A 19,886-nucleotide genomic window follows, 5' to 3' on the forward strand; every position below is an offset into this window, starting at 1 on the left:
GTGAGTTGTGTTACAGTGCTGTACAATGTTGTGTTACAATGCTGTTATCTACTCAGAAGGTTTCTGATCATGACTGATGGGGCTCAGTTCTCACACCACAGGATACGATGCTCGCTCATTAACTTCAATAGGAGTGATACATAGCCTATAGTATGAGGGGGCCCCAGGCTTCTAAAACATCATATTAATAGAGAGAGCTAAAGCTTGTCTAATCCCCGAGCTCTTACCCCAAGGGCTTGAAATTAGGCTGTATAAAAATAGTAGTGTAGCAAATTGATATCCCTTCCCCATCTCATTTAGTTTTGCACTCATGTCTTCCATGACCCTCCATACTATTTTCTATTGGCTGCTTGGGATATATTAGTTAACTCGGAGCAGAACATCTGCAGCAAGGACAACCACCCAGTTCAGCCTTCAGAGAGATGCTTTTGGACATCAATAGATGTTTTCCCTTGAAAAGAAACAGACATTTCAGCCATCAGGTTTTACATCCCTCCTAGGAATCCCACTTCAGTTTAAAAATCTCCTCGACCATCAATCCATTACTATCACTACCATTTAGTATTTGACTCTTTCGTCTAAGGATCTGAAAGTCCCTGTCCACAAGCCAAATGTCCTAAGGGCTGTTCCACTGGCACCAATGATCCCATAGAGACAGTTCTGTGATCCCTGGGCAGCAGAACCCAAGATGTTCCAGGTACACCAATCTGCTTACCTGACACGCCCCCATGTACCCAAGGTGGAAGAGAAAGAGTAGCATAATTATGTTGGCTTTACACTACATGAGTTTCCCCCTGTGCCGAGAGAGTCCTCAAATGCCACATTTGGGTACCTTTCTGGCTGCTTTGCCTTAGTAGTGGCCAAGGATCTGGCCCTTAATCCTTAAAGGAACAGAGCTGCTTGGAGAATGTTTGTTTTATTGGGAATGAAGCTGCGTGTTGCCGGTTTCTAATGTGTTAGCAGCCATGTTGCATTGCATTAGCATCCCTGGTTCTAAAGACCCAATGAACAAAGTGAAGATGGGTTGAGGAACACCTCCCCCCGCCACACACATTTTTTTAAGTGTCTGTTAAAAATGTTAGTCCTCTGTTCACAGAACAGGTTCAGCTCACCTAAAATGTCAGAGTTTTGACTAGGAAGGATCACCTCTGTATGGTGGTTCTACCTCCCCTCTGTGTGGTGGTTCTGCCTCCATGGCTCAATCAGACCGTGGCAACTCAATTCACACTTCCATCAGCACAGCTAGTACTGGTAACGTCTGTGGATTTTTTTTAATGTGGTCAACTGTCTGTTGGAAAATGGGCTGAGAGCACTGAACAGCCTGTCATTTTTAGTGTCCACACTTCAAAACAGATGGAAAAAGTGGAGATGGTTCAGAGAAGAGCATCAAGAATGATTTGAATACTGCATTACATTGAGATACTTAAGGAACTCAGTCTATTTAAAAAGAAGATCTCATCAAAAAGAAGATGAGATAAGGTGATCATGGTCTGCAAGTAAGATCTTTAATTGGAGAGGGCACTTTAATCTAGAGATAAAGGCATAATAAGAGGTAATGGCTGGAAATTGAAGAGCTAAGCAACTTAAAAATGGAAATGAGATGCACATTTTTGACACTGAGGTCAGTTTAACCTTTGGAAAAACTTAAAGGATGTAGTGAATTTAGGGTGACCAGATGTCCCAATTTTATAGGGACAGTCCCCATTTTTGGGTCTTTTTCTTATATAGGCTCCTATCTTCTGATTTTTAAAATCTATGAATCTATGAACCTTTGCTTGCTACTGACCTTGGCTGCATTTGAACCAGATGTAGAGTACGTGGATTTAAAATAAGAGAAACCTGTTTTATTATCACATTTCATTCCTTACCATTTCCCGCCACTTTATAGAGAATGCTCTAGCATCTTGTTCTTTTACTTTGATATAATAAGGCACTTCTATCACCATTTGAATGCTGTTTGTGGATAACCTGTATCATAGTACCCTGCAGCCAAGTTCTCATCCAACAGTCTTTGCACTGACTCTTCAAAAGCAGAAAGTTACTAGAAGCATGACCAGAAGAAGCTGGACATTTAGGAAAAACTTAACTGAATCTTTGTTTGCAATGCTTTTTTATCATAGATTGCAAGGGATTCTAGCTAAACCAGTGTGAAATCAGACTTGGTGATGCATTATTTGCAAATGGACAGAAAAGACGTGAAATGAGACTGGCCGAAGAGTTTAATCTGAAGTGGGTTTTTTTTTTTGTTTTTTTTTTTAAATGAGGGAGACGATTGCAGAAAACACAAGATTCAAACCTCCCTTACGTTTCGGTTTCGGTTTTTTTCCTTTGCCAGGAGGATATTTTATGTAGGATCTTGAAAAGGAAACTTGTGTATTTGATTTATTAATGGAAGCTTTATTATCTGCGGGAGCTGAACAAAATCTTAGCTGTCTGTTATGGGCTGTTCAAGGAGTGCTGCAGACAGAGGGAAAGTCTGCTCAACACAAGGGCATGTTATCATAACCTCTGGGCATGCCATGACTAAGCTACTGTACAGTTTATTATCCAGCAATCCAGAACTAGAACTTTTCCAGGTGTGGCTCTCCAAGTGCCCGCTGAATCAGACAGGCACTTTATAAAGTGACTTTTCTGCTTTCTGTATAACAGAAATGAATTTGTTCTACGCTATTTATTGTTTCATTTTTGGAGATATCTGGCCAACTAAACTATCACAATGAAGAAACCTTAACTTACACTGTTTAAGTGCTCAAAATAGAGTTTTGGCCTTTTAAAAAAGGGGAAAGAATTTAAAAAACACCAAAAACAACTTCTCTCCCAACTTCCTCAGGTGAAACATCCTCAGCTCCCTTGCCTGGGAATTATTTCAATTTAATACATACTGGTAGTCCCCTTTAAAATTATCCAGGCAGTTGACACAGTTTTGATAGGTTCAAGGGCCTTATTTTCACAGGTTAGCCTCGGGCAGAAAGTGCTTGAAAATAACAAGCTGTGTGGTGGAGATGATGATCTACTAACTCAGAAATCTAGACTCCTCACTGCCTGCCATTGGTATCAGTTCAGTTAGGTCCAGGTACAGAATCTAATGAAATACAGGCCTTTCCAGATCTGCGCTGGGGGGAGATTACATTTTAAAAAAATAAAAATACCCTAGATAAAATAATACTACAATCTGGTATGACTTTGGCCAGCCTATTTTTAAATCTTTAAATTTGACTAATTTCCTTCTTAATGTATCCCCAGTTCAGTGCTCTTTTAATGCCACCAGAATGGAACAGTCACACCAATTTCTCACTTCTGTCTTCTCTTCTGTGGATGACCCCTTTCATTACAAAGAATTTCCCTTCTCTCCCCAGCAAGCCTGACTGAATTTCAGAAACCTCTCGCATCAGATCATTACGTTACCTCTCGTAGGGTGTCTATGCTTTTGAGCTGGGGGTGTGATTCCCCGCTCGAGGAGACATATTCATGTGAGCTGTCATCAAGCTGGCATGCTAAAAATAGTGCAGTTGTGGCAGCACAAGGAGCGGGGGCTAATCACCCTGAGAGCATGTCCCTCGGAGAGGTTAGCTAAGTGCTCAGGGCAGTTAGCCACTCCTGCTGCTGGAGCTATCTTCTGGTTTTTTTGGTGCACTCACTCAATGAGAGCTAGCACAAGTGCGTCTACTCGAGCTGGAATCACACTCTCTGTTCAACATTTAGACATACCCTTAATGGGAACCAATGGCACTGAAAATGAAGCGACGGTATAAGCTCCCACCGTACTCGTCACTGTGCACTCTCTTGTCTCATCCGTCCTCATTTCCTTCCTGTTATGCTGAGATCTCTCTGAGCTATACCAAAGTGATGCTTTAAGTTGCCTATAACTACTGACCAGTCTACTTCTCCAACCCCAGACACTTCTTTCTTACAATACACATAAGGACACTTACGTAATTGCATAAATGACAATAGATTTAGTCTCAATTTAGTGTAGGTGAGAACAGAAAATGGCTCCTAGTTTCCAGAAGTGCAAAGAACAGGGGGGATGACAGGTGGATAGACGTACCGGAGGTTTCTCACAATGATAGCCAATGGTCCTATGCTCTAACCGCGTTGCCAGTGGCTTCTGCAAAAAACGGTTGGGTGTCAGGATCCCTGTGGCATTTGTCCTTGCTGATTTGTGTTAAATTGGTTAGTTACAGCAGCCTGGGAAGACAGTGTGGTTTAGTGGAAGGGTCACAGGTTTGGGAGTCAGGAAATGTGGGTTCTATTCACAGTTCTGTCATAACCGGTTCTGTGAACTTGGGCAAGTCACATCACTTTGCTTTAATTGGTCTGTGATATCCAGGAGGTCAGGTGAGATGATCTGATGGTGTCTTCTGGCCTTGGCATCTATGAACCTCTCTGTGCCTTTGTTAACTTTTTCAGCCTTTCTCTGTCCTGTTTTTTTTAGGCTGTGGACACTTCGACGTAGGGACTGTTTTTCCTGTGTGTTTGCGCTGTGATGAGCACAGGAGTCCGAATCTCAGCTGAGGCCTGTAGGCTCTACATTAATATAAGCCAATAATAATAATAACTAATAATACAGCAACATTGTAAAAAGTGGCTGTATTCCAGAAGTTGCTTTTCTGAGAGGCATAACATGCAACCCTCACATGGATAGGGCTAGTTTTCTAATAACTGTACAAGTTTTATGATGCTGTATTTACAAGAATGAAACCAGACACTGTTTTAAACCTACCCAATAATCTTTGAAACATAACAAAAAGAAAACATGACGAGGTGCTGTTTGTCCTCCGGGCAAGGATTCCTCAGCCCTCTATAATGTTTGCTGTCAGCGTGTATAGTGCACCTATCGGAAGCATGAACATTAAAAATTGAAACACATACAGAAATAAATCCAAATTGACCATGTCACCAGTAAACTGAAAAACTTTCCACCTCACAAAAGATTAAGATTCTGCCCATTCAAGGAACACTTGAGGAAACAATATGTGCTGTGCAGTGTGCTCTGCAAGTCAACAGATGGTTAGACCAAGGGGGTGGGGAGGAGATAAGGAGAGAATTCAGGAATTGAAGATCCTCTGGTGAGCACTCCCTGCCCAGACATACAAAGTTTAGCAATTGTTACCTGGAACATTCCAGGTGATCATAATGCCAGGCTGGAAAGAGAGAGTGAGTCTATGGTAGGCAGGACCCAACCCATGGAGGGCTTTTATTGATCAAAATCAAACCTTGACATGAAGCCAGTGCAATCTATGAAGTGCTTGTGTAATATGCTTCACCATTCATTAAGCAGGCTGGCATTTTTGCTCTAGCTGAAGCTTGCTGGTAGTTTTCAAGGGTAGTCCCATGCAGAGTAAAATGTATTCCAGTATGGAGCTAATCCAGGCATGGCTAACTGTAGTGACATCCACATCTGAAAGGAAATGTCAGTCACCTTGTCTAGTAAAGATGGAGAAAAACATTCTTGTGCATTGCTGCTTACTAGACATAAAGTAGTAGCTGATGATTTAATATCCTCTGTTTGCCAAAAGCCGGGAATGGGTGACAGCGGATGGATCACCTGATGATTACCTGTTCTGTTCATTCCCTTTGGAGCACCTGGCATTAGCCACTGTCAGAAGACAGGATACTGGGCAGATGGACCTTTGGTCTGACCCAGTATGGCTGTTTTTATGTTCTTAATATCAGCCTGAGCTTGTGAACCCAAGTTACAGTTCACAGGCTTACCCGCTCAAATGAAAGGACATCTGTCACCACCTCCATCTCCCGTTGCTTCTTCGCCATCACCATATTCCTATCCAGATGCAGTTTTAGTTCACTAACTTTCATCCCAAACCCAGACTTGTCCAGACACTGGGTATATACAGTGACTGCACTGTATGGATCTGATGAAGAATATTAGAACATTGTAGAGACATTTTGGGAACAGCCACAAAAAGCCCTTAGGGATTGGTGCACTCCGCCCTGGTGCTATTTCTCCCTCTAATTTATTACACCGCCCCCTTCTTCTCTACACTGTCTGCATAATATTTCATTCATCTTTTGATTCCTACAGAGCATCCATCTATGCTAGAAAAAATAGTATTTGTATTATAGTAACAGCAAGCGATGGTGCAGCTGCTGCTAGTGTAGACAGGGTGGATTTTATCACTCTGAAATCTGCCTATCGTGAGCACCCCCTACTGTTAGCAGTGATGTTGGCATTACGCCCACCAGTGCAGCTGCACCATTGCTGGCCTGCTATCTGTTAAGTGTCAGATCCTTAGGGGTCTTGTATTAATGTCGTATGGGCCGCATTCTCCTTTGTTATGCCAGTGTAAATCCAGAGTAGCTCCACTGAAGCCTGCAGGGTGAAATTGCTACTGAAAAACAAAGGCAATATGATTCAACAATTGGAGACCAAAGGAAATGCAGAAGTGAAAACATGGCAATGATTATACTTGAGATATTCTGGTGAAAGGTGCTGTATGTGCACACAGTGCTTTACCAAAGTACTATCCCCATTTTCTGGATGGGTAAACATGGACATGGAGAGGTTAAGTAACTTGCCAAGGTCCACATCACAAAATCAGAGCTCAGCATCGTGTGCAGTCTTGGTTACAGGTCAGAATTGAAGTGTGTTCTCAGGGCTGTGTAGGAGATGCCCAACCACACAGTTTGCCCAGCATGGGCTTCTAGGTCTCTTCCATGAGTATTAAATTCACTTGCAAAATATTGTTAAACACAAATTAATCTGAATTTTCTAAAAGTACTTGCACACATCCAGAGCGAGAGGAACGCTGGATTCAAACAAATATAAACCTTGGAGAAATTTAGACCTTGATCTGGGTCCATCTCTTGTGTGCCCAGTTGGGTTCCAAGGCTACACATCTGGCTTTCCCCATACCCAGGCTGGCCTACTCTAGAACACCTTTGGCAATCCTGTGCTTTGAAAGGGTGTTCTGATTATTACAATAGCCCCAACTCAGGTTTTTGTGTCTCTGGTGGTCCTAATGGTAATTAACTCAAACGTGTCACCGCATCCAATTCCATTTATGTTAAATAAAATATACATTTATTTGCATAGGAGACCAGAATTGCAAAACAACAGGAAATAAACCCATCTGGTTGGACACAATGACAAAGGTTCCAATCCAGTGTTACAAAGTGTAAAAATATTACCTAGAGCATAGATGAACCAAGTGTGTGTGTCTCTGAGCTGACAGGTTGAGAGAAGCTGTTGACAGTCTTGAGTCATAGTTCTAGCATGTGTAACCCCGGTTTTCCTTTTGCCCTTGTCCATGAACCCTCTGTTAATATAGTCTTCATCCTTTTGAAGTGGTGATGAAGAGGTTACCCAATGCCATGCTCTATTATGGTTGTGACAACATTGTTTCTAAGTTATTTCACAGTACTGCACAGGATTTATTCCTGTTGTGTATCCAAGATTAACTTTTAATATTACAGAGGTGTTCCACTCATATTGTTTATGTTGGATTTCTGTTCTGTTCCTTGTTCCTCTGTGTACAAAAATATAGATGCACATTACAAGTTTTTCCCGAGAATCCAGCAGAGATATCTGATTGGAAGAGACTGGGAATAAGTGATTCATATAAATTCTCATTAGCTTTGTTGATAGCCTTTAGTACAATGCAAATGGAAAATCACTGCTTTGGAAAATGAACTATGAAAGAGGTGTTCTCTATGATTTTTAGTCCATCCGAGGGACACCACCTCTCTTCATGATTACATTGTCTTTCATGACAGCAGAAGCAGCCCGAGCTCTGGGACCCTCCCACCTCGCAGGGTCCTAGAGCCGGTCATTAGCCCGAGCCTGAATGTCTTTACTGCAATTAAACAACCCCTTAGCATGAACCTGAATCAGCTGGCATGGGCCCAACCAGGGGTTTTTCACTGCAGGGTAGATATGCCCTTAGAAACATTTAGGTGCTTCAAAAAGCGATGCTAGTGATTCAGTGGCACTATTCCCTCTGAGTCAGGACAGAATCAGTGCCTCTGTGGTGTAGGATGGTGAGGTGAAAAGTATAGTGTAGTCCTAGAGATGCTCTTTCAGATGAGGCATAAAATGGAGGTGCTGAACCATAGCACTAATTCCAAGAAAAGATGTTAATACAGCCGGACGGAAAATGGACAAAAAATGTCTTAACATTTTCTTTGTTTATGTGAACATCTCATTATTGACTATGGAGCTACTTGGGAAATAGCTCTAATTGTTAATCTAGTACCATTTTAGGTAGTAGCATTTTCCCTAAATAATTTCAGTTAGGTAATCTGTTCTTTACTTTCTATTCTATCCTGTTGCTTTGCAGTGTTTCACCCTAGACGTGGCTGAATTTCAGGCATGGGAAAATTGATCCCTGTGTATAATTTTGAATGTTTATTTAAAGTGTGCATAGGGCTTCGGGATTTTTGAGTGTAAGATGATATTAGTGGCCTGAGATAACCGGTGAATGTTTTACTTACCAAAAATGTCCTTAATTAAAAAGTGTTTGCATCATCAGAATAAGAGAACTCATGTTTTATATTGTTTCAGCTTTAAAGAATAGTATAGGTGAAGAAACTTCTATATACTCCATGTACTTCCCTGGGATCAACATAAAGACATAAGCTATTAATAGAAACTGTTCTACCTTGCAAAAGTCTGTTCTTTACTTTCTAACAACGTAATAGGTTTTACTTAATGATATTAATGTATATTTGTTGTTGTTTTTTAGAGGAGACAAGGAACAGTATCATCAACTCCAGCCTGGAATCGGTCATCTCTTCAAATGTCAACAGCTTCCTCCACTCCAACAGCGCTCTCCAACCCAACCTGAACTCGAGTGACCCTGACCTAGAAGTAATTAAACCTAGTCGGCCAAACTCGCTGTAAGTACAGTGATAATTAGTATGTCATAGGGTCTCTGTCCAGCCAACCTACATATCTTCAATCAGGGCACTGTCTTAGTCTGAGTCAAAGCCATCTGCTGAATATAATTTAACATTCTATTTTTTTAAAGGGAGCATAGTTATGTGCATTGCATTTTTAACTATGCATTGCACTTTAATTCTTTAATTTTAGAATTAGTTACTGTTTTTTATACTTGTTGGCTACTTTGTGCTCTAATTATTTTGAATGTCTAGGGTATTTTGATCATTTTCAAATAGATCCTTACATTATTGCTTGCACTGTTGTGAAGCATCTGGTGTTAAGCTCTGGGAAGCATAGAGGAAAGTAAATAAAACAGTGGAGCATGGCACTAATGGAATTGTTTTCTTCCTACTTCGTTAAAATCTAAGACTGCTGTCAGTACAGTTGGTCTCCAACCAAATGTGTGCCCTTGTTTCTGATATTACTTCCCTTATCCGGAAAGTTTAAGGTAAAAAAATAGCAGCTTTAATGATGACTCCAAGGGAATGGCTGAATTATTGTGAAGTCTCCTGAATCAGTCACAGCTGAGCTGTGGCATGTGCTGCTGAGGGGAATTTCCTTCCTTTTGAGGCTTTGCTGTGTCTGTCAATATTTTCTCACAGACCCTCCCCATCCCACAGATCTGAAGGTTTGAACAGATCCCCACCAGACACTGTGGAACTCTTACAAGCCTAAGCGAAGTTTAGTGTCTCTCCCAGTTTTTCTGTGTTTCTCAATGTGCTTCTAGATGGCACTTAATAAATCATGTCAACAGACATCTCTTTGGAATGACTAAGAAGAACGCCACACTAGCTAGGGTGCTGTGACAAAAATGGCATTGGCATCATGCTGTGACCTTCTAATGTCTAAGGAAGAGTCCCTTTTCCCTTACCGCATCCACGCCTTTCTCGCTGTACACTTCAAAGGGTGCAAATTTCCACTCTGCTCTAAAAGCTTTATGGTCCCTTGGCAGTGAATCATAGAATCACAGAAAAGTAGGACTGGAGGGGACCTCGACAGGTCATCTAGTCCAGATGAAGCTTCCTACTTTAGCCGCTGTATCTGCTCTTGTGATTAACAACCTAGGATTCGGTAAATTGGGGAAGTGAATGAGTATGTCAGCAGTGCAGAGCTATTACCTGTAGAGGTTTGAAAAACAAGGCTGTTGTCTGTACTGAGAGTAGTTTTTCTGAACTGGGTGGGAATGTCTCTATATTTGTGTTGTTATACTGTGTAAAGATTTAGGCCCACATTTGTAGAATTTGGTATCGGCAAAAAATATGCCCATACTGCAATTTGTGTAATTCCCTGTGTAGATGAAGTGCACACACATTATCATGAACATGTTTTTGAAACTCCAATTTCTGGTTTCTGTCAATAGGTTTTACCTCACTCTGTTGATTCTGGTTTTCATTAGAACATGGATATCATGAATGAGGGATCGGACTAATGAAATAAAGTTTTGAATACCTGATGTTTACACCTTGGGTAGGACTTTGTAAACAATTTGGTCTACAGGAGTTGAAGCGTTCCTAGTATAACTGATTGTCTGTTCTTGAAGTCTTTTCTACCCTACACAATATGTGATCTGCAGGGGTTAAGGGGTGTACGCTAGTGATTGGTTACTTTCACTAAGACAAGTTTTTCTCCAATACTTTATCTGTGAGACTTATAGACTATACACAAAAGACTATACACAAAACCCCAGCTTGGGTGGTAAGTGCTAGTGAGTGGGGAATTTTGTTTCCTAGGGATTTTTCTTCCAAGAGATTCTTTGGTTTCTACCTGCTGAATGATGATTTCTGAATACTTTTTTGGAACCTCCGGAACCAATGGCATCTGATGGAAGAGTTCCTTGGAAGGGGGATGGTACTCCCAAAAATAACCCCCCCCCCCACATCTCCCAAGGAGCTATAGTCTAATGAAGGGGCAACTGGCCATGACAGACCGTGACAACAGCACCAGGGTGAAAGCCTAAGCTATTACTGGCTCCAGGAGGAGGGATGTGTTCTGCATGCACAGGACGGGTATGACCCAAATCCCGCTTAGGCAAAGTGCAGCCTTGATGACCCCAACTTTCTGAAGTCTAAAACAGCCCTCAGAGGCACATTCCATATCACCGTATGGCAAATGTCAACACTGAACAGAACTGGGTGCAGGGCAGCTCTTGTCAAAGAACTCACTCGTTATAGGATCATAATCATCAGCACCACCGAGGCATGTCTGCCACAGAGTGATCAAGTTACTGTGAAAGGAGCACCATCCTCCTCTCCAGTGGTCCACACCAAACTCAAGGTGTGACACTCATTATTAGACAACTTCCAGCACAGACTTTAACCACCTGGAAACCCATTTCTCCATGCTTTTACTATGCTGGGCTCCTACATCATCATGAATATCTGTCTGTCGTTGTGGCCTACGCATCTATGGAAGACCTGCAGAAAAGGATGCATTCTACCACCAACTAGCAGCAAAAATCCAATCAAGTCTACCACAACACACTGCTACTGCTTGGAAATTTTAGTCCTGTGACTGGCTGCAACTGAACTGCGTATGAAACCGTGATAGGTCCTTTTGGTTCAGGTTCACCAAATGACACTGCCACCTGGCTTTTGACATGGTGTGTCACTGAGCTTTTGTCTGTTATGGGGTCCTGGTTTAGATTCCGTAACAATCGTCACTGGACTTGTATTTCAAATAATGGATGTGGTATGAAAGAAATTGACCATATCCTCAACAGAAATTGCTCCATAATGAAATCTCAATGGGTTTCATTTGGCAGTGCAGACACACCAGCAAACTGAGACCATAGACTAGATGTCACACAATTCTCACTGCATCTTCCAACATCTCCAACACCTTGCAAGCCAGATGCCCACCAAAAGTACAATATCCAGCATCTATATGAGGATCCTGTTGACACTGTGATGTACACACAGGCTGTTGAGGATCACATGGAGATCTCCTGGAGTGGCATTCATAACGCTATATCACATGCTGCCGCTGAAACAATCCGCTTCAGACCATCACACAAGAAACCTTGGCTTTCTGAATAGGACTTTGATATATTTGTGAAAAATGCAGAAGCACACAAGTAGTGAAATGTCCAAGAATGTAAACAGCTGAAAGGCATTTTCCGGGTCATGGCAAAACATGACCCTGAGATCTACACCAACTCCCTGGCCGACAAAGCCGAAGACAGCCTAAAACGCAACAATCTGCTGCCTGCCTACTGAGCCATCATACACCTAGCTGGCAGCCATGAACTGATCTTTAACATCCCCATCATGAAACCAGATGGCTCTCCCTGTTCATGAACGAATGATGTCCTGGACAGATGGAAAACACATTATGAAGATGTGCTGAACCACACACTTGCCGACTACTGTCCAGAGCTATGTGACCTAGCAAACTGCATAGCTGCAGATGCAGGGACAAACACTGATCCTCATCAATTGAGGAAGTACAAAATCCCATCCAAAAATTATGGAATTGATGTGCTGCTGGACCTGATAGTATTCCACCCATGCGTGAGCATCAGCCTGCATCAGCTGTTCTTAGAAGTGTGGGCATCGGGCAAAGTACTAGCAGAATGGAAAGATGGCGTCACAGTGTCCCTGTACAGGGGCAAAGGATCTCACACTGAGTGTGGCAGCTACTAGCCAACCCCACTGTTATCTGTCCCTAGAAAGTTTTTTTCTCACGCTCTGGTTGGAAGGATGCAGCCGCTCCTTAAGACATAATTGTCACAGCTGTCAGGTTTTACTGTTGGGTGGTGGACAACAGACCATGTCCTTACCCTTCAGCTTCCGTGTGAGCTGAGCAGCACCAAGAATTTAACTACCCACTTCATGTGGCATATATCAACATCGGAGTGTCTTTTGATTCAGTCCTTTGTCTCTCACTGAAAAGAGTTGGCATTCCAGATGTTCTGCTACATCTGGTGCACAATCTTCACACCGGTACCAGTGCAAGAGTGTGCATCAGTACATGGCTTTTGATGTGTTTCCACACATTGTGTGTAGCAGTGATTCATTCTCGCCTCAGTAGTATTCTGTCGAGCTATCGATTAGATATTAGGACGTGCCCTCCAAATGTCACACTTAAGGTTGGTCAAGAAGTGTTCACCAACCAAGATTATGCCAAGACTACACGCTTGCTTGTGGAGAAGTCAGATAATTTCAGCCCCGCCCTTCAAGATATCCAAGGTGCCACGCGCACTATGGGGTTGAACACCTCATGGCAGAAGACCAAGGTCTGTCACTCCAGAGCTGGGCCACCAGAACTCCAGTGCTGGGGTGGGGTCTGGTTGTCAAGTACTGTGACATTTCACACAGAGTGTGGAGAGTGTTGATGAGGCTGCAAGCAGAGTTCACACAGTCACAGCAAACTTTAGCTAATAGGTCTCACTGCCTCCTGCACGAAGTCCAAGTCTTTTTTATGGATGCAGAAACGTCTTTGCACAAACACAAAGTTTGGGATTTATCAGATCTGGATACTACTTATATTGCTATATGGATAAGATACCTGGGCCCTCTTACAGGCAGGCTTGGAGCAGCTAGAGGCATTCCATTTATGCTGTCAGCACCAAATCCTGAGTATAATGTTGGTTTGACTTTGTGCAAAACAACACAATCTCCCAGAGATCTGGCCTTCCTTCAATTGTTCATTATATTCAAAAGTGGTATTGCATGCTCTTTGGCCATGTCACTGGGATAGAAAGAAACACACTGACATGTCATGCTCCCAAACTGTCCCTTGATGCATGAAGAGGTGCATGCCCTAACCCTACCTGCCACTGCCAATGGGGCCACCCCAGAGATTCATGGACTTTCAGAATTGAGTGAGATCTGGAAACTCCACTACATGATACCTAATGCAACTCAGTCAGCTGTGGTCTCTCTGGTTGGTGCAACAGTTCTCAGTAGACTGTATTTGATGATGATGGTTGATGCTAATTCTTACTTCACAGTATGTGCCTTGGGTTTTTTGTGAACATAGCTTACGTGGTTCAGTCTGCTCTGCACAAACCAGTTCTGTTCTCCCAGTTCTTGGCTGTATTCCTGTTCTTACTGTTTGTTGAAGTGTATTAGTTTGTCTTTAAACATTTGCTTTGAACCTCATTTGCCATCCCATGTAAAAATCATGTTGCTAATTTCTCTAGACAGCATTCTAGTAATTGAATTACCAACCCATTCTCTACTGTATGCTGATATTTTTTACCAGCCAATACTGGCTAATGTTGTTTAATCTTTGCTTTTGGTTGTCGGGAGCAGCTTACTCTTTTGGATGTGTTGGAGGAACACCATGTACAGAAAGGCTCATTTGCTTGCTTAGTGTACAGAAGGAACATGGATTTTTAAACATCTCCATTTTTTTTCTGCATACATGATGTTGGTGCTGTATAAAGCAAGCTTGATCATTACTGTTATTTTAGTCTGTTTGGGACATGCTTGCTGTTCAATGAAGTAATGTTTATTTTGAGTGTGTCCTTTTATAACACAGTGTTCCAACAAGACTGCCATCCAAGCTGCTTGCATACCTTGCTTTTCTCACTGAAGTGTGTGTATGGTGGAAAACATGTTTAGGCTGCTTTAAGGAAAAGATGGTGCTTCTCTTGTTTTTATTATTGTTACTACTGTAGCGTCTAGGGACTCCAACTGAGATCAGAGCCTGGTTGCGCTGTGCACATGGTTCACACATGGTAAGGAACAGTCCCTGTTGGGAATGAAATCCCAGGACTCCTGCTTACCAGACTGGCATCCCAGCCACTGGGCAATGCTACCTCTCCTGATAGAAGAGCCACTAAGAAGCCCATACAACTATTGTGAGATAAACTTGACAGCTTATAAAGAGAAGAAACCCTCTAATTTGTGTGCTATTTTTTCCCCTTTGTAGTTAGCGTTCTGTTGGTGCAAGTCAGAAATCCAGTGTTGATTGTTAATGATGAGAATTATGAGAACAAGGAGGTGTGCTGTTGGTTGCCAGTGGGGAAGAAATTGAGCGAGTAGTGTCAAAATTCATCCCTCTAGGTCCAGAACGACATTGTTTACGAGTTGCACTTTATTGGTAACAGAATGACTGTCCAATGCCAGACATTCAGAACAACACCAGTATTGCATTGTTTGTACTTATTACTGTGTGTGGTATATCCAAGTAATTTCGCTATAAAACAGTTTTTTGCTTTTTTAACATGCTGAATAATTCGGATTTTGCAGTAAATCCTTGAACAGTTACAGAAACTGAAGTCAATCCACAGTATTTGCTTTAGTAGTGCAAGAGTCACCACATTCCTTAGAATTTACCTAATCCAGAAGTGCTGTGTACGTCACAGTGAAGACTTCAGGGAGCCTTCCACTCTACATGCCTTCAAGAATCCAGCTAAATTCTGTTTAGGGCTTGTGAGCCCCATCTTTCAGTTCTAACTCATTGATTATTTCTTCCTCCCTGCTCCCATTCCTCTTTTTCCACTCCCTGTTATCCCTGTGCCAGGGCTACCATATTTCAGATGTCCTTCAGAGATGATTAAAGCTACCCTGCCCCTTGGCCAACAGTTCATCAGATATCTCAGTCAGGATGGTGACATGTAACCATGACATCAATTGAATCACAAAATGTGCAATCAAGGAGTCTTAACATTCCAAGTGTGGGGAGGAAGGAAGTGACTCTCTCTCTCTCTCTTCTTTAAAACAAACACACGCACACACAAAAACCCCACAGGAATTACTTGGGAGCAAGAAACTCCTTGCACAACAGGTGCAGTCATAAGGATCTAGGATATAGTCACCTCACTTGGAAAAAGTTAATCTTGCTCACAAAGGGGTGGTACTGGTAGTGGCTAAGGTTAATAATTTGACCATTTGATTCAATGTATAAGTTTTAAAGAGAGATACTCAAGTAGTTTAGGGCTAAAAATTGGCCTACTTTGATTTTCTGGTGCCTAAATATCTCATTTAAAATGCAAAGCCACCAGTCAATTATTAGGAAATTAAAGAGAGAGATAATAGCCATCATTAATGAACGGTCCTTCGCTGTTTTTGTTCTGTTGATGTGGCACTATCCAGTAGAAGGAATACAAGTTGACCAACCAGTCCCTGTTTCTAGAGCTGGTGGGTTAGAATTGATTGTTTTAGTGCCTTAGCTGTGCATTTCCATACTTTCCAATGTTTGGGCTTCTTATACTTCGAATGAATTTGTCCTGGAATTGTGTTGATGTTACTGAAGGAAGCAAATGAAACAAGCAATCCAATGTTGTTTATTTTGTGCCAGACGAGGAACACAGATGAGGATCAGAACAAAAGAGGGCAAAACAGGTACAGGTAAAGTTGTAGATCCTAAGTGATTTACAAACAGCAAAAAGTTTGAAAGAAGGAAAAAGTGAAGTCTGTACCTCCTCTGGGGCTGCCAGCCCTCTGCTTATGCTGGGATCGGCTATAACTGCAGCTAAGAAATAGGTGTGAACACACAGTACCTTAGAACCAGCAGACCAAATCATTCCCCTGCTAAAAAATAGTATCCTCTCTGACACCCAGTGCCTTCTCCCCACAAACACAAAATGACATAATGCACCCTATAAATACAACAGCTCTCTCTTCTATTCTCCCCCTTTAACAAACAGGTTTAAGTCATTTTTTTGTTGACATACCTGCGGTCTTCACCAAAGGTTTTAATTACCTGCCAAAACCAAGCAGCCCTTTACATTTCAGTGGCCAATTTGCAGCCTTAAAACAACGGTTTGAGTTTGAAGTACAAACAAGGCCTGATTTAAAATCAAACTTGTATCTATTTTTGTTGCTATCTTGGCTGCTACTAAAGTCTAATTTAGCTTTAGTTTGATGAAAGCTATTAAGGTTTCATGGAGAAATATCAGGGAAGTCTGAAGGTTCCTTCTTCTGTTCTTTTATCAGTAAGATGCTGGCACTTGTACCATGCTATGTGGGGTGGCCCTGAACTTTATTTTTGTTGTCCTACAGAGATATTAGCCTTTTAATTCTTGGCATCCTCTCAGGAGCCCTGGAGACCCACACAGTTCTCTCCTCTTTGAGCTCCAGCATTGTTCTAGACCCTATGCGCTAATCTTCTGGTTGAAAGAGACTATATTTGCCATCCCTCTTCCCTTTATTCCATTCAGGGGTTGTGCTTTCAACTACGACAGATTAGAGGGGTGACAAGCTATTTAATCCCCTGTCCCTCACAATCAATAGCTATCTGCCCCACAGAGAGCTGTAGCTAACAAGCACAATAAGACAGCCTCTACCCGTTACAAGCAGCAACAGCTCTGCATGCCTGTTCCAGTTCAGACAGATTACCTCTTACTTGGGCCAGTGTCTCACGTTTGTTTGGGCTGCAGTCTAGCATTACTAGAATGGAAGCTAAAGAACTAATAAACCTGATGGTTATTAAACAGCTTGTTGGTTTTATATTCTTCATATGATATAAACCAACATTGGGGGGAGGGATAGCTCAGTGGTTTGAGTATTGGCCTGCTAAACCCAGGGTTGTGAGTTCAACCCTTGAGGGGGCCATCCAGGGATCTGGGGCAAAAATTGGCAATTGGTCCTGCTTTGAGCAGGGGTTTGGACTGGATGACCTCCTGAGGTCCCTTCCAACCCTGAGATTTTATGATAGGAGCTTTGATTTCTCCATTGTTGCCATTTTGCTTTTCCATATATAATTCAAGCCCTTTCTCTCAATTTTCTGCCTGCCCTTTTGCATCTTGTGTTAAATGTGCTGGCAGGTTTGATCTGGGAATGGCCTGCAGTTAGGCTTCTAAAAACTTTAAATCAAATGTTCGCTGGTTAAAAGCCCTGCACGTTATGTTGCCTGGTGACACTGGTGAGTGTTGTATGAACTCTCAATTACTGGCTTTCCTTTGCAACACTGCCACATAAACATCACACAGCTTGGCCAGTGTAACAGCTGCTAAATTTGGAAGTACACTGCAGCCAGCAGAAATACTCCAACAGCCAAATTCTGGCCATTATAGGAATAGCCCTAATGCAAAGTTTTTACTTTCTGCAAAAGTAGTGTTAATATGTGTCCCTATCTTATCCATTCCTAACCTCCAGGCAAATCACTCTTGGAAACACAAGAGTAATCTGCATGGATGAGTGATATTTATTGGCCCATTGCTGTTCTTGGGGCGCACGTATGGGCTATGCCCCCTAAGACTGTTCCACAGTGTCCATCAATGGCTTTGATTGTGGAATGGTGGCTCCTCAAGTTTGAAGGGGAGCCAGATTCTGGAAAAATTCCATCCATTCTCCTGTTTGGCCTACAGCTTTCTGCTGTGCAGTAGGCTCAGCTGTCTCAAAATCAGTAACTGAATACATTTGCAGACTTAGAAAAATGCAGATAATTGGGGTTTCTGACAAAAAAAAATCTTAAAAATAAATTCCTCTTTTCTATCCTTGCAAAGACTTGAATTCAGACTCTCCCAACCCACCTGCAAGAACTAAGGCACATCCATTCATCATCTCTCCCTGCCCTGCTTTTGAACTGTCATGTCATTAACTCTTGCAGGGGGAAATATGAAACCTTGAACACAGGCCTTGCAAGGTAAAGTACTCAAATAAGGCATAAAACCACAGTCGTCCTCACTTGCGGTAATCTAAGATTTCATGCCACATTTTTCATGAAAGCTGTTGTGTTAACCCTGATGTGCCTCCCCAATTCTGACTTGGATAATTACATTCTACCTCACTAATTGCCCCTGCAGTTTTCAATTTGATATGGTGTTTTTCCATTCCCTTTCCTAACCTACTGTGCACCATTAAAGGATGGTGTCTGAACAGCTGCATCCCATTCCAAAAGTGTCAGCTACCTTTCTGTCTTGGGTAAAATGACATCTTGCCACATAGGACTGATCTGAGGCATAGTAAGTTAATGTCTGTAAAGCACTTTGAGATCCTATGATGAAAACAGCTGTATGAACAAGAAGTTCTTACTGAGCCAAATATACTGAGGTTCTTGTTATGATGAAACTTCTGTGGAATTCAATGGGAGTTTTGCCAAAGTAAAAAATAATAGATTAATGATTTCAGAATTTGCTTGATTATCTTTTATTTTGTTATGGTAGGTAAAAGGGAGATTGATACTTTAAGGGTTGCTTTAAATGTATTTGTAATTTAAAAAAACTCTCTCCAAATATTCTGTAAATAATTTGGGATCTTAGCCTTTTTGTGACTTTTATTTACAAAAGCGTTTCTGGCTCAACTCTAAAAGCTATATTTCAGTCCAACTCCACAGTGATTTGAAGCCCAGGGGTAGCTCTGATGCCCTGTATTTTCCCATACTTCTAGCATATACACACTGCTTACCCCAGCTTTCTGCATTGTGCTAAGGCAGTGGTTCCCAAACTTGTTCCGCTGTTTGTGCGGGGAAAGCCCCTGGCGGGCCGGGCAGGTTTGTTTACCTGTCACGTTCCCAGGTTCAGCCGATCGCAGCTCCCACTGGCCCACGGTTCGCCGCTCCAGGCCAATGGGAGCTGCTGAAAGCGGCGGCCAGTACGTCCCTCGGCCCGCGCCGCTTCCAGCAGCTCCCATTGGCCTGGAGCAGCGAACCGCGGCAAGAGGGAGCCGCGATCAGCCGAACCTGCGGACGCGGCAGGTAAACAAACCGGCCCGGCCTGCCAGGGGCTTTCCCTGCACAAGCGGCGGAACAAGTTTGGGAACTACTGTGCTAAGGGATTGGAGGTGACATTAGAAGATTACAGTCGCAACCACTCTTATGAAGTGTGTTTCATATTTATCATTGTTGTAACTAGTTTTCCGTTTCTCCTTTCTCTCACTATACAAACTTGCCAATCAGGAAGCTAGGAGAATCCAATTTTTATTACGTGAATGCATTTATTTAGTAGGGTTGGGGTGTTTTTTATGAAAAAAGTACTCTAAGCAGTAGCTGTACATCATGAGTCAGCAGGTTTCTGACTTATGCCAGAAGATTCTCAGAAGGGGGTGCAGACAAACTAAAGCCAAATGCCTGATGCTACAGAAGCCCCAAGGAGAGA

The 19,886-nt window shown here is 42.3% G+C and overlaps 1 protein-coding gene across 4 annotated transcripts in view; it reads left to right on the forward strand.

Annotated features, from left to right (window-relative positions):
- Window positions 1-19,886, forward strand: part of ARHGAP26 (Rho GTPase activating protein 26) — a 317,111-nt gene that overhangs the window by 236,283 nt on the left and 60,942 nt on the right. For all 4 annotated transcript variants that reach the window (XM_048859791.2, XM_048859790.2, XM_048859787.2 and 1 more), the window contains one exon: window positions 8,703-8,856. In XM_048859791.2, the coding sequence (XP_048715748.2) occupies window positions 8,703-8,856 (154 nt within the window). The remainder of the gene's footprint in view (window positions 1-8,702; window positions 8,857-19,886) is intronic.

The sequence above is a fragment of the Caretta caretta genome, chromosome 8, assembly GCF_965140235.1.
Source record: "Caretta caretta isolate rCarCar2 chromosome 8, rCarCar1.hap1, whole genome shotgun sequence".
Classification (NCBI taxonomy): domain Eukaryota; kingdom Metazoa; phylum Chordata; order Testudines; family Cheloniidae; genus Caretta; species Caretta caretta.